Source organism: Acomys minous, assembly GCF_964271855.1.
Source record: "Acomys minous genome assembly, chromosome: 2".
Classification (NCBI taxonomy): domain Eukaryota; kingdom Metazoa; phylum Chordata; class Mammalia; order Rodentia; family Muridae; genus Acomys; species Acomys minous.
In genome coordinates, this window is record NC_140484.1 from 55,860,414 (window position 1) to 55,874,232 (window position 13,819).

Below are 13,819 nucleotides of genomic sequence, written 5' to 3' on the forward strand. Positions count from 1 at the left end.
GTGTTTCCAGAGGGATGTGAGTCCATGAAGGCAAAACAGACGGCTGGAGCCGGAAGCTGAGAACTCAACATCTTGAACTGCAAACCGGAAGCCGAGAGGGTGAATTCAAAATGGTGCGAGCCTTTAAACTCTCAAAGCTTGCCTCCAGTGACTCAGCTCCTCAAAAGTCTCGCAAGCCTCCCCCAAACAGTATCTCCAGCTAGGAACCGGCTATCCCAACGCCCGAGATTGCGGGACACATCTCATTTAAACCACTAAACATGGAAGCCATCCTCTGCCTCATAGCGTCGGGCTTCAATCTGGCTTGCAGAGGGATATCCTGGCTGAGGAGCTACTGAGGAGCTGAGAGACAGCCAGCACAGGCAGCTTCTGCCATGGTCCATCTGGAAGTGGGTAGGACTGTGGTCTTCGGTCCGCCAGGAGCCGTCAGCGGTGGAGAGAAGAGGTGAACTGAAACACTCCGTAGCAACCAGGTGAGCCAACCCCATAGCCGGCCTTGCTGCATGGAGCTGCCCTCGGTTGAGCAGAACGGGATTTCTGCCGAAGGATGTGGGCTCTGAGCCTGTCAGCGGAGGGAACTGTGAGCAGCCAGGCAACAAGGGAGTGGACGGTGTGGGGTTGTGCCTGAGTTGTCTTCTTATGACTGCTGGGCTAGAACCTGGGACCTTGAGTGCAGTAGGCATGCTCCACCTCTTGTGGCCCAACATGGGCGTTTCCCAGTGTGACCAACAGAGAAGTCTAAACAAGTCAGTTGAGAAGTTTGGAGTCTCCTCTGTGTCACTTCTTTGGGAACAACAGGGCTTTGACTCGGGGTGGGGACAGAGCAGGGGGCAGGATTCTATGTAGTTATATCAACCCTCCTCAGGCTCTTGAGGTCTCAGCCTGTCTCCAGGTTCGTACTCGGTCAAAGTAGGTGAAGTGTCAGATGTTGGCCAGCAGGTGGCGCCCAGGTCTACAGCTCTTTCTCCTGCTTGCAGAGCGCTGCAGTTTCTCAGTAGCATTTATTGGTCCTTGTATTGGTGTCGGGGGCGCCAAGAAACAGTCTGTAGACTAACTTGAGGCATCAGAGCATGGGGTCCAGGCTAGGCATATGGTTTCCCATCATCCACTAAGCTCCACTGTAGGCCTGTTTTCTGGGAATATATATACAGTCAGGCAGACAGTGATAACGGAGACTGATTAAGGGTTTCCCAGAAGTCCATAAAAGTGTCCACTGAGCTTCAGGAGTGATAGCTGAGGTGCAGTCTACAGTGTCTGGTCCCATTTCCCCAAGCCAGGCCAGATGTCCAGGGATCAGGGTAAGAGCTGGTGAAGCTCACAGTTGGCTTGGGGACACTTTGCTTGATTGGGCTGGAGGGCCCTCCTGTCTCTGATCTCCGGAAGCCGCACAGACCACTGTGGTATCCCACATGGCCTCCTAATCAGACCAGATAGCAGTGTCAGGGAGCCCTGTAGCTTCGCTTGCAGCAGCTGCCCCTGGGCCCCAGTGAAAAAGAACAGGGCTCGGCTTTTTTGTATACAATTTAAAAATATTTATTCTGTTATTTTAAATTGTGTGTGTGTACGTGTGCAAGCGTGCACATATGCACGTGAAAGTGCGTGTTCGTATGTGCAGATTGCTGCAGAGACCAGAGTCATGGGCTTTTGGGTTATAGGCAGGCATGGGCTGCGTGATGTGGGTGTTGGCAACCAAGCTCAGGTCTGGAAGAGCAGTATGTTCTCTTAACCATGGATTCATCTCTCCAGCCCTTTGTATTTATTTTTTTAGAGTCAGGGGCTCACTCACTCATAGCCTAGTCAAGGCAATCCTCCTGCCTCTGTCTCTTGAGTGTTGGGATTACAGGTGTGAAGAGCAGTTTTCAGTTCTTTGTTTCCCCAACCCCCCACCCCACCCCACCCCTTTCCCTTTCATCTTTGAGACAGGATCTATGTAGCCCTGGCTGACCTGGAACTCACTATGTAGACCAGGGTGGCCTTGAACTCACAGAGAACTGCCTGCTGCCCCTGGAGTCCAGGGATTAAAGGTGTGCATCACCACACTTGGCTGGCTGGGTGAGTTTCTGAGACCCCCTTCTACCTCTGTTCAATCCAGGGAACGGTCAGTTGAAGTCTTTCTGTTTTCTCTGGTTCTGGAACAAGTTTACCAAAATGAAGGTACCTATCAGAGCCTAGCCTTGGCTTCTAGCCTGGGTCCTGCCTGCCATAGCCGGCATCTCTGGGTAGAGGTCTAGTTCTTATCCAGCCTGCCTGCAGGTCCCTTCTGCCTGTGGGTAGAGCATTGGTTTGGGACACTCAGGCCCAGGCCCAGGCCCTCCATGTCCTCTTCGGTGTCCTGGGCACTGAGGCTGGAATCTAGGTGTGGTCAATGTTGGACACTGACGTGGTAGAAACTGAGGCGCGGTGGTGGTGTGTGCAGTCTCAGCACTCAGGAAGCCAAGAGTCATGAGTTGGAGACCAGCCTCAGCTTCACAGGAGATCCTGTCTCTAAAAAAAAAAAGTCTGAAATACATCACTGACCATCCCCTGGGTTGAAAGTTATACCTATATCTAAAGCCCTTGGGTCGGGGCAGCAGGGGGCTCAGAAACTCACCTAGCTATCCAAGTTTAAAAAAAAAAAATCTAACCCAAAACACAAGGAGGGAGCAGAAAGAGTTGGGGCTCCACAGAGGAACTGCTAGCTAACATGCATGGGAGCATTGACAGGGGCCTCTGTGGTTGACGGTCATGACTGACCAGGTTTAGATAAGGCTCTTGCTCTCCCCAGCCTCAGTTTGCCCATCAGGGATGTGGAGGTTGAACCCTGCTCTCTGCCTCATTGACTTTCCTGAGGATTGAATGAAATTATTGGTATAGAGACCATAACATGGGAACGCTTGGGACAGAGAGGGTAAAATTCCAGATGCAGTGGATGAGCATTGGGGTGGAGGGGTGGGGAGGGGGAGAGGGCGGCACCGAGTGTCTGCGAGTGTGTGCAGAGACTGGTGAAATGGGCTGCTGCTGACTTGCTGGGGGGGGAGGGGTTGTGTTGTCAGAGCTGGTAATTAGGCTGCGGATTAGGGAACCCCACGTGACTACTGGTGCAAGTGCTTTTGTTGTGGTCTGAGTTTCCCCCCTCTTAGCGCCACCCCCACCCCCACCCCTGGGATCAAAGGAAATGTCCAGTTTTCTTTGCAACACAGTGGGAGGGGGGTCACCTGGAAGGGTCTGGGCCTTCCTCTCCTCGTTGTTAGGGGCGACCAAGAGAAGGAGGTAGTGAGGCACCCTTGAGGGGAGGCTTGTTTTGACAGTTCACAGGCTGCTTACACGGTCTTCCAGCCTCCACCAGAGGCTTTCTCACAAATGAGAAAGCAAAGGCACAGGAGAGCATCATATGCTTGCCCAAGGGCAGCCAGTAAAAGGGTAGCCCTCTGTCTGATCCCTTCACCTGCGCTCCCCCCTGCCCCCCCCCATACAGCAAGTGTGGGTTACTTCTGACAGCCCTCAGGGGTAGAAACTCAGACCCTCCCTGACTGGCTCCAGCGGCCTCTTCAGCACCCACTCTCTCATTCCCTGCCACAACCAGCTGAAAAGGCTGGGGTGCTCACAGACCTGGGGTTCTGCCCACAACCACCCTCCCTGTGAAGAGCCACTGACTGTGGGGCCGGTGTGTCCTGAGGCTGTTAACCCCATTCACCATTGTGCCTTGTACCTCAAGGTATGCATACATCCACGCACATAGTCACTTAGGCCCAAGAAGGGAGAGCCAGGGGACAGGTCCTCTAGTGAGCCCAGCTGGCTTTGGAGCTCTGAGGTCTGAGGTTTTGTGCAGCAAATTCAGGGGAGGGAAACAAGGCAGAAGGCACTTAGAGGCAGGCTAGGCCTGGGTGTGTGTGTGGTGGGGGGGGATAGTGAGAGAGCAGTTGGAGAAAGGAGGGCGGAGGGTGGGCGGGATGGAGGTAGGAGAGGCTAGGAATGGTGGAAGAAAGACCCTGTTCCCCTTGGGGCTTTACTCTCTTTTTCAGTGTGTTTCTCTTCTCTTTTAGTCTTAGTCTCGGTTTCTTTTGTTTTGTAGCCTTAGAACTCACTATATAGACCAGGCTGGCCTTGAACTCTCAGAAATATGTCTCCCTCTGCCTCCTGAGTGCTGTACTTAAAGGTTTGTGCCACCACACAGGGCACCTTCAGTCTTTAGAGCAGGCTCTTTGCCCCTGCAACTGGCTTTCCTTTCTTTTGTCCTGTTACTTACCAGCCTCTGAAGATATAGGTCAGGCTCACTGGCTAATAGCCAGCTAATAGTCATGGCCCCGGCTCCCCAAGTGCCTAGGCTTTGGATTTTTAACAGTTCTAACTGGCTACAGTGGGGGGAAAACCGTAATCTCAAGGGCATGCAGCCTCGGAACAGCAAGACCTCTGCCAAGTCACCTTCAGGTGTGGTGAGGCACAGTAGTGGGCGGGACCAGCTTTCACTTGCCTGCTCAGGTGGGTGTTGCACTCCTGCTGTAATGTGCTCCCTGAACACCAGGGGACAGCAGGAGTCCAGCCTTGCTCTTCAGGAGGCTGGCGGTTTCTCAGCTGTAGCTTGTCATTATTGCCTCAACCCTGAGCAGCCCAGCTAGGTAAGAGCCCCTTACCCCAGTATGGGGCCCCGGAGGAGACACTGTAAAGATTAACTGCTACCCAGGGAGCTGTTCCAGGCACTATTGCTCCAACATCCCGTTTGGATAACTGCTTTCTTTAAAACACAGTCCAAGGATGGCTGGGTGTAAGGGAATAAATAGCAAGAGAAATTGAGTGAATGAAGGAAGTGAGGATGGCCCCCTTTCCTTACCCATAGAGGGCCCAGGTGAGCCTATTCGTTCCCTGAGCAGCCACACTATCTCTCTGGTTTTGGTTCCTTCACAGAAATGTCCCAGGATTAAGCGGGGACACAGGAAGTAGGGGCTCAACTACAGTCTAATAGTCTTGTGGTCTAGGGGACACAGTATTAGAGCGCTTGTTTAGCACACACATCCCCAGCACTTACATAAACCAGGCATATGGTGCATACCTGAAATCACAGCACTTAGGTGGCGGAGGCAAGAGGGTCAGAACTACAAGGTCATCCCTTGGCTACATTTCGAGTTTGAAGCCAGCCAGGCCCGCTGGAAGACTGTCTTAACATAAAAGGTAGCACCCTTTACCCCTGAGGTTGTCTGAGGGCTCTGAGGGGTGTGTGTGTGTGTGTGTGTGTGTGTGTGTGTGTGTGTGTGTGTGTGTGTGTAGGATGAGGACCCCCCTGTCTGGGAGGCCTTACTATCCACTAGCCTCTTGAGCAGGTCCTGGACTCCTCTGACACTGTAGCTTTCGGAAGCTACAGTAGGTAGGTGGCTTAGAGGGATCTAGGGGTCCTGGGTGCACCTTGCGAGCAGGAGGTTCTGACTGTGAATCCTGCTAGCGCTAATAAGAAAGAGGTGCGGAGGAAGAGAATCCAGGAGCGCAAGATCTACGTTATTATTTCCTTGGCAAAGTCGGTCGCTGGGCCTGGGAACCTGGTGTTGCACATGGGCTGTGGAAAGAGGGAAGGCTGGAAGCATATCTGGCCCAGTGTTTGACTTTGATTCCCACCAGCCAGTTAGAACTTCTCGTCCCCGATCTGGCGCATCAGGATCCTGGGGTGCCCAGTGATCCTGGACTTTTAAAACACTGGGTCCAGGGCCCAGTCAAGTCATGCAGCTGGGTTCAGGCTCCCTGCCTCCAAACCGCGGTGGCAGCGGCGGGCGAGGCGGCCGCCGCACGTGTCTGGGGGCGGCTCCTGCCTGCGGCTGTTCCTTGTTCGTAGTCTCCCTCTGCAGGGCCTGCCCTGCCCCTCCCATCCATTCCTGGGGAGTGAGGACCCCCGGCCCTGAGTACAAGGCAAGCCCTGTAATCGGAGCCTGGGCCGCATGTGGCCGCGTCACCGGAGAGAGGCCGGCACCTGCGGAGGACGTGTCTGGCAGCGGCCCCAAGAACAGCCCGTCCTGGGGGCGGGGCGAGCCGAGCGCGGGAACTGGTGCGGGAGGGCGTTCGTGCTGCACCCGCCTGGGGCCCCGCCAAGTGCGCGCAGGGCGCTGCTTACTGCTGGGGCGGCCGGCCGGGTTGTTCTGTAACCGCGCACACCCCTCGGAGCCTGCAACCCAACCAATGGGGCAGGAGTTAGAGGCGTGGGGGACGTGTAGAGGACATTCCAGGGTCTCCCGCCATCGCAAACAGAGCCAAAACCCATGCAGGGTTTGGTCCAAGTGTTCGTTAAGATTGAGGCCAGCTAAGTGACTGTTGCCCCTGACTGCTGAGTGATCTCAGGCGAGATGCTGAACCTCTCTGAGGCTTTGTCTTTACCCTGTCCTCTCTCTGCAGGGTGTTGGATTAAAAGAGGAAGGGAGCCCAAAGCAGATACAGACCAGAGCCTGGAGGAGGCACAAGATAGACACTCTTTTTGACCTCCTTGAAGGTGCATTATTATCAAGGAGGCACCTAGACTTCCCTGCCCCATGAAGAGACCACAGAAAAACTATGAGAGGATTGCTCTCTGTCCATGGCCCTTCAAGAGTCTCCAGAAGCAACAAAGTGTGTCACCCAGCCCTTCGGTCTTCTTCCTCTAGTCCTGACCCTGGGCCTGCGTTCTCCACCTTTCTTGATGGATGGGTGACATGTGGCCCATGGCTTCATGGAAAATTCTCCAAGGCCTTAATTTATCTGATATGACAGCTCAGGGTCTTAAAATCTGAGAAGGCAGCTCCAGGCAGGTTTGAATAGGGCAAGCCTTAACCTTACACTTGGTTACCCCGGGAAGGGCCCCAGAACCTGGGGCTCTGGGTCAGGGACGTGTCTGACCAGAAGAGCTATCCACGCAGGCAGGAAAGGGAGGCAAGGGACAGCCAGGAAGCTGGTACTGCCCAAGGCGGTCACCAGGGGGCAGCATGAAGCCAAAGACAGACCTGGACTCTTGCCTCTGCTCCGGCTAGGGGTTGGAAGACCCTGAACAACGGAACCCAGCAGCTGACGAGCTACGCTGGTTGCTATGAGTGCGATCCCGGGACGTTCCGGGGAAACTGAGCTGGCTTAGCTACTCCAGTCTCCTCTAAGAATTAAAGCGCAGGAGGGCCCCAGCATTACAATTCACTAATCAAATCTGGGAGTTGATTCGAGGTGTTGGAGGGTGTGCTTTAAACTGGTCTTAATCACCTAGGAGCCACAACAGGGTTTTAATATAGCTAGCCTGTTCCTCCTTGGAATGTACTGCTGAAGTGTCCGCCTGCCTGCCTGCTGTGTGTTCTAGCTGCAGCCACTACCCGCACAGCAGCGTAGAGTCAACTTCAAACTTTTAGGGATGAAGGACACAAAATTCATTCATTCATTCGTCATTCATTCATTTTCGGTGCTGGGGATGGAACCCAGAGCCAGTGTATATATTTCTTAAATGCCTTACCACTGAGTCACTCCGAGCTCTTCAAATTTTATCTCCTGCTCCAATCACTGGCAGAATGGCGGTGCCTGAGCCTTGCCAAGGCCCTCTGTTCCCCATTTGGCCAACAGGGTGGGTACACAGAAAAACAACTCCAATGGTTATAATGTAATTGAGTGCACACAGAAATTTTTGTCAACGGATCTGTGGCAGAAACTGGTCTTTGGACGTGGAGTGTGGTTCTTTCCAGGTGCTCCAGAAGAGGCAAAAAGTGAAGTACACACGCTGCCCAAGGGTGTGGGTGAAGATGGCAGGAGAGAAACATCACTCTACTCAACAGGTCCAAGGGAGGGGTCCCAGAGCTTATACCCCCTCCATACCCCACAAGAAAGAAGCCCAGGAAACTTATCCCCGATGAGTTGGGCACCAGATGAGCACCCCACCAGCACTCCATCCCCCACAGCAACACAGGAAAAATGCTCTCTTTTCCTTTGGATGTCTTTTTAATGACAATAATAGAAGGTGATTCTTGTAGGCAGGGAGATGTTTACTTACCCATAGGTCCCTTGGGTTGGAGGAGGTGGGGGACTCAACCCTGCTCTTGGAACCAGTGTGCCCAACAAATCTGTTGATGCTATCCTTGATGAAATTTCACCTGTTACAGACATGCAGAGCAGGCATTTCCCCCTCTGTTGAGGTAAACAAATAAGCTGATAAAAGAGAAATATAGAAGTAGAAAGCAAGCAATACTGGCAACCCGGGCTAAGGGTGCCCTAGCCAGGCTGATGCCTACAGAGGCAGCCCGCAACACAGCGCATCTGGGCATCCTTACTGCTTCTTCCAACAAATAGGGTATGGTAGCTCCACACCACAGGGAGTGTGTTCAGTCCTCTCAGCAGCTTTGACCTGGGTTGTGGTCAGGGTGGGCCTTCTGCATCCTTGCCATCTTTGACAGCTGTAGCCTGGGCATTTGGACTGTTGGGGAGACCCTGGAGGCCAGGTGGTTACTAACAAGCGTGGTCCTGTGCCCAGGGTCTCTGGGGAGGCCCATGTGGCCTCGACACAGAGACAGAACAAAGTTCTGCCTCTTTCTGACCCTGGACTAGCTGCTTTTAGCCTTTAGTCAGTGTGTGTGTGTGTGTGTGTGTGTGTGTGTGTGTGAGAGAGAGAGAGAGAGAGAGAGAGAGAGAGAGAGAGAGAGAGAGAGAGAGAGAGATGGGGCCCCTTGGAAGCCTTCATTAATTTTATTTTACTCCAGAAAAATACTGAAATACCGATGTCCATAGAGATTTGTAGTAGGGTGTACTGCGAAAAATAAATCCGTACAAGTCTCAGGCACTGGCCAGAGCAGTTTCCAAACCCTGTCTCTCACCTGTTCCAGGACAGCCTGTTCAGTCTGGTCCCCTGGCTTCAGGGTCTGAAGACTTGTTATCACTACTTGCTTCTGGCTGGTCCAACTTCTCTAACCCTGTAAATAGGATTCTGCCTCAGAATTCTCAGAGGCATTTCTGCTGGGAGCTGAGAGTTCGGGTCTACAGAGTCTTTCAAATAAGTCCATGCACGCGCGCGTGCACACACGTGTGTGTGCGCGCACGTGTGTGTGTGTGTGTGTGTGTGTGTGTGTGTGTGTGTGTGAGAGAGAGAGAGAGAGAGAGAGAGAGAGAGAGAGAGAGAGAGAGAGAGAGAGAGAGAGAGAGACACGCTTTGGGGTGCTTGTTTGAGTATCCAGGCCTGCACCAAGAGGCATTGCTGTGGAGAAGGGGTGAGTCTTTACCTCTTCCCCCGCGCCGCCCCCCCCCCTCCCCGCACAACCTACTGCCAACTAAGGTAGGCAGAACCGGGAGCCAGATATGGCCTGATCCAAACCTAAGGTCCTGGGCGTACATCAATGCCTTGACGTAGGTACAGGGCTGGATGGGCTGAGCTTGTGTCTCATCTCCTGGGTAGATGGGCTCACTCATAGATCAGGCCCTTAAGATCTCCACAGTATTGTCCATAGGGGGAAAAATGAAGCTGACCCTTGTTTCTACCTCCCTGGTACAGGTTCTTAGTACTAGCAGGTGTGCCAACGCCTCGATGGCAGGAACTTAGGCCTGGGTGCAGAGGGCGGTTCCAGGCATGGTTCTGCTAGGGCCAGGGCCCAGCTGGTAGTGGTGGGTTAAAGCCCTATCAGTTGGCGCAATCCTAGCGCTAGCGCTGGCCGCGGGGGCCTAGGGACCTGCACCGACGTCGGCGTCGCCGAGGGGCCGTGCCCAGTTTCAGGGTCCGAAGGGGCGCGCGCGTCGCGGCTGCGCAAGCCCCCGCCTGCAGACAAAGGAGCCCGCGGGGGGCGTAGGGGGGGTATGGGGCGAGGGGGAGGGGCGTCGCGGTGTCACGTTACCGCCCGCAGAGCTCTTTAACTCGAGCCCCGCCCCTTGTCCCGTTCAGCCCGCTCGCTGAGCGGCCGCCAATCAGCGGATGCCCGTCGCCCAGCCCGCCGGGCCCCGGGGGTGTGTGAGCGCGGCCAATGAGCGCGGGTCGGAGGCCGGGCCTCTGTGGGCGGGGCGGGGTGTGCCCGCCAATCGCCGCGGTGTTGTTGAAACTGAAAATACTACATTATGCTAATCATGAGGAGGCCAGCGCGTATAAAGGGGCGCAGCGGGCTGGGCGTTCCACAGGCCGAGAGCGCTGAGCTCGAGGGGTGCCGGCTAGGCCCGACTGAGTGCAAGCGAACAGGCAGGCAAGCTCCAAGGGGGCGCGGCCCAAGCTGGACAGGACAAGCGATCGAGACGCGGGAGCCTTCCACCACCAATCAGCCAGGTAGCCGCCGCGTCCCTAGGCAGAGGCGGACGCGGGCTGTGCAAGGGGTCTCACCCATGCCCAGCCTCCGCCCTCCTCCTCTCCCCTCTTCCTTCTCCCGTTCCCTTCTTTCTCGCCGCCCGCGTTTGCACAGCCTTCGACCATGGGCATGTCCGACGTGTACCTTCGCAGCAGAACAGCGATGGAACGCTTGGCCTCCAGCGACACCTTCCCAGTGATTGCGCGCAGTAGCGCCTGCCGCAGCCTCTTCGGGCCTGTGGACCACGAGGAGCTGGGCCGCGAGCTGAGGATGCGCCTGGCAGAGCTGAACGCCGAGGACCAGAACCGCTGGGACTTCAACTTCCAGCAGGATGTGCCTCTTCGAGGCCCTGGTCGTCTGCAGTGGATGGAGGTGGACAGCGAGTCTGTGCCCGCCTTCTACCGCGAGACGGTGCAGGTGGGGCGCTGTCGCCTGGTGCTGGGGCCCCGGCCTCCCCCAGTTGCCGTGGCTGTCATCCCGCGTTCTGGGCTGCCGGCTGGCGAGGCCCCCGACGGCCTAGAGGAGGCGCCTGAGCAGCCTCCCAGCGCCCCAACCTCAGCCATGGTTGTGGAGCCCACCCCACCCCTGACCCCAGCCCCGGCTTCAGATCCGACCTCAGACCCGATTCCGGACGTGACCCCGGACGCGACCTCGGACCCGACTCCGGACCCGATCCCGGACGCGAACCCGGACGTGGCGCCTCAGGACGGCGAGGAACAGGTCCCTGAGCAGGTCCCTGAGCAGGTCCCTAAGCAGGGCGAGGAGCCGGGTGCTGAGCCAGGCGCTGAGCCGGGCGCTGAGCCGGTCTCTGAGCAGGGCGCAGAGTCGGTGGAGGAGCAGGGAGCGGAGCCGGTCGAGGAGCAGGACGAGGAGCCGGTGGAGGAGCAGGGCGTGGATCCAGACGAGGAGCAGGGCGAGAACCAGGAGCAGCGCGGCCAGGAGCTGAAGGAGCAGCCTCTCTCGGGGATTCCAGGACGTCCCGCGGCTGGGACTGCTGCGGCCACTGCGAACGGTGCGATCAAGAAGCTGTCGGGGCCTCTCATCTCCGGTGAGCCCCGCACGGCCCCGCCCCGGCCCGGCCTCGCTTTGTCCGGCCGGCCGGGCTCTCCCTCGCCCTCGGGGGCCTCGCCCGGTCCCCGCCTCCTCCCGTGGCATTAAAGGGCCCGCGGCGCTTAGGGCGCGGTTGCGCCCGCACCCCTCTCCTACTGGTGGGGGTGCAGCTCCAAGGCTCCCGAGCGTGCAGTGGGAGGGTGAGCCTGGCCGCGACCCACTCGGATCGCGGTCTTTGGCTCGGGCCGCGGGAGCCCCTTAGGGCGCCGTGTGTGCGGCGTGGAGGGGGTTAAATGCGGCGGCAGCCCCGGGGGGCTTGGCCGCGGGACAAGGGGAAATGCTTACACAGCACATTGCGCGGCGACGTAAACAAAGCTGACCCGCCGCGGACCTCGGCGCGGGCGGGGATGGCGCCCCCACCCCGGCCCCGCGCCCTGCGCACTCCGCGAGCCCCCTCACCGGTCTCCGGTACGACCCCGCCCTGACCGGCGTGCGCTGTCGCCCGCAGACTTCTTCGCCAAGCGCAAGAGATCAGCGCAGGAGAACAAGGCGTCGAACGATGTCCCTGTGGGGTGTCCCTCTCCTAACGTGGCTCCTGGGGTGGGCGCGGTGGAGCAGACCCCGCGCAAACGTCTGCGATGAGTTAGGTGAGTCCGGCGGCCCCCGAGGGTCGCGGAGGGGCCGCCCCTGGGGGGTTCCCACCGTGTGTGCTCACCTGAGTCCCTCTCCCCGCAGTTTAGCGCCTAACGGCCAGAGAGAACTTGCTGGGCACCTGGGCAGCGGTCGATGGAAGAACTCTGGGCTTCGTCTGGGACCTTTCGTTCATGTAGCAGGAACCAGAGATGGCTGCGCAAAGCAGCCCACGGTTTTGTGGAAATCTGAAAACTGTGCAATCAATGTATTGAGAACACTCTGTACCAAGTGCAAGGAGTACGCTGGTCCCAAGGTGTAAAGCTTTAAATCATTTATGTAAAATGTTTAATCTCTACTCGCTCTCAGTGCAAAAAAAGAAAAAAAAAGAAAAAAGAAAAAAAAAGAGAGACTAGAAAACGTAGAACGAGGGGAAAAGATGAGTAAAAGGAAAAAACCGTGTATATTTGTACAAAAAGTAAAAAAAAAATATGCTAACTTAATATTTGTATTTATCCATGCGTGGATCTCTGCCACGCAACTGCTGGGTTATTGATGATTACCAAAGGCACTAGAAATCACCAGCTTCAGATTACCCACAAATGTAAATCTACTTTTATATTAGACTCTAGGGAACGGTTGTTGCTTCAAAGCCCCGATACATTCATCTCCAGTTAGCTTACAGTGTCGTCCCCCCAGCCCCCCAGCCCCGCTTTATTAGATTGCTCTTAAACTTGGTGACCAGACTGTCAAAATGGTTCCTGTGCTGCCCATACCAACTGCCCAGGGCTCCTCGTCCGCCAGGTTCTAAATAAAGAGGCCCAACAAAAGTTACACTTTCTAGTCTGCTTGTTCTTTTACACCTTTGTACCCCAGAGCTGGGGCAATTGAATATGGTGGGTGTGGGCTGTTGCAAAGGGGGAGTCAGCCAAACATGACCACCACTTGACAGGGTGTTGGCTGCTTACAAGGAAGGGGGGGGGCGTCGACTTTCATGGAGCCTACTGACCTCCTTACTCAGGGGTTTGGGAAATAAGTGGCTCCCCTCAATGGACCCTCACTTTTTCATCTAACTCCAGCTGGACCCTGATGTGCACTTGCGGGTCTTAGGACAACATAAGCTGCCATGTACCTGTAGGCGTTGCCAGTGTGGGGAACACAGTGGAGCTCTGAAAGCTCCAGGGTCCCTAGGTCCATAAGGCAGAGCACCCCCATGAGCAGGCAGCATGCTGGCTTGGTAGGGAGCGGGAAGGGGGATGATGAACAAACACTGGGGTGCCTGTGAGCCCATGGGGGGAGGTGATGGATGGTCCTAATCTAGCTTCTGTGGCAGAAAGAATTCAAAGCTATGACTCCTACATCCCCATGCCCTGTTTCCTGCCAGCCCACTGGATCCAAAGAGACTCCTTTTAGTCCAAAAAAAGGGAAGGGTTCATTAAGCTTGGCTTATAAGTTGATGAAAGCAATGACTTTCAAAGGAAAAGGTGACATAAAACAGATTGGCCCATGAAGTCCTTGCAAAGTTCCTTGGGCCAAGAGAGAAGAACTCATGAACATTACCAGGCAGTACAAGGTTGGCTTTAGAGAGGTGTAGGGGTGTATAATTAACTTTGCCTTCCCTGGATACCTTAGAGGCCCTGTGGTGTGGTTAAGCTTTGTGAAATGCCCTCCCCCCTGTTGAGAAGGCCGACCTTATTGAAAGGGCAGGCCCTGCTGCCTGCAACAGCCCCCACCTTGTTGGTGACCCCAGAATTAGATTCCAGCAAGGAAAGCTGCTTGCTATATGTGCTCATGGGGGTGGGAGAAACTCCCAGAATTCACCTGTGTGCTAGATTAGCCTCTTTTCTTCATGCTGGCCATGGTACTTGAGGTGCTGGGTAGCAGGCCATGCGGGTTAGGTCCCAACCATTAGGACACTACTG

General features: G+C 55.8%; 1 protein-coding gene across 4 annotated transcripts; it reads left to right on the forward strand.

Moving 5' to 3' along the window:
• The first annotated feature begins 10,003 nt into the window (after positions 1-10,003).
• CDKN1C (cyclin dependent kinase inhibitor 1C) lies at positions 10,004-12,731 on the forward strand. Of its 4 annotated transcripts, none has more exons than XM_084773514.1 (4): positions 10,004-10,198; positions 10,332-11,229; positions 11,776-11,914; positions 12,003-12,731. In XM_084773514.1, the coding sequence occupies exons 2-3, from the start codon at positions 10,341-10,343 to the stop codon at positions 11,907-11,909; spliced, it is 1,023 nt and encodes a 340-aa protein (XP_084629640.1). In that variant the 5' UTR covers positions 10,004-10,198; positions 10,332-10,340; the 3' UTR covers positions 11,910-11,914; positions 12,003-12,731. The 4 variants fall into 4 exon arrangements, with proteins under 4 accessions (XP_084629640.1, XP_084629639.1, XP_084629642.1 ...); XM_084773513.1 differs by having other exon boundaries at positions 10,006-10,198; positions 10,332-11,265; XM_084773516.1 differs by having other exon boundaries at positions 10,007-10,198; positions 10,373-11,265.
• Positions 12,732-13,819: the final 1,088 nt, after the last annotated feature.

Bases quoted from the DNA above. Each gene is read 5' to 3' on its own strand.
- CDKN1C (XM_084773513.1), top strand. From the start codon at position 10,341: ATGGGCATGTCCGACGTGTACCTTCGCAGCAGAACAGCGATGGAACGC. The intron at 11,266-11,775 runs GTGAGCCCCGCA...TGTCGCCCGCAG, and splicing joins GTCGGGGCCTCTCATCTCCG to ACTTCTTCGCCAAGCGCAAG.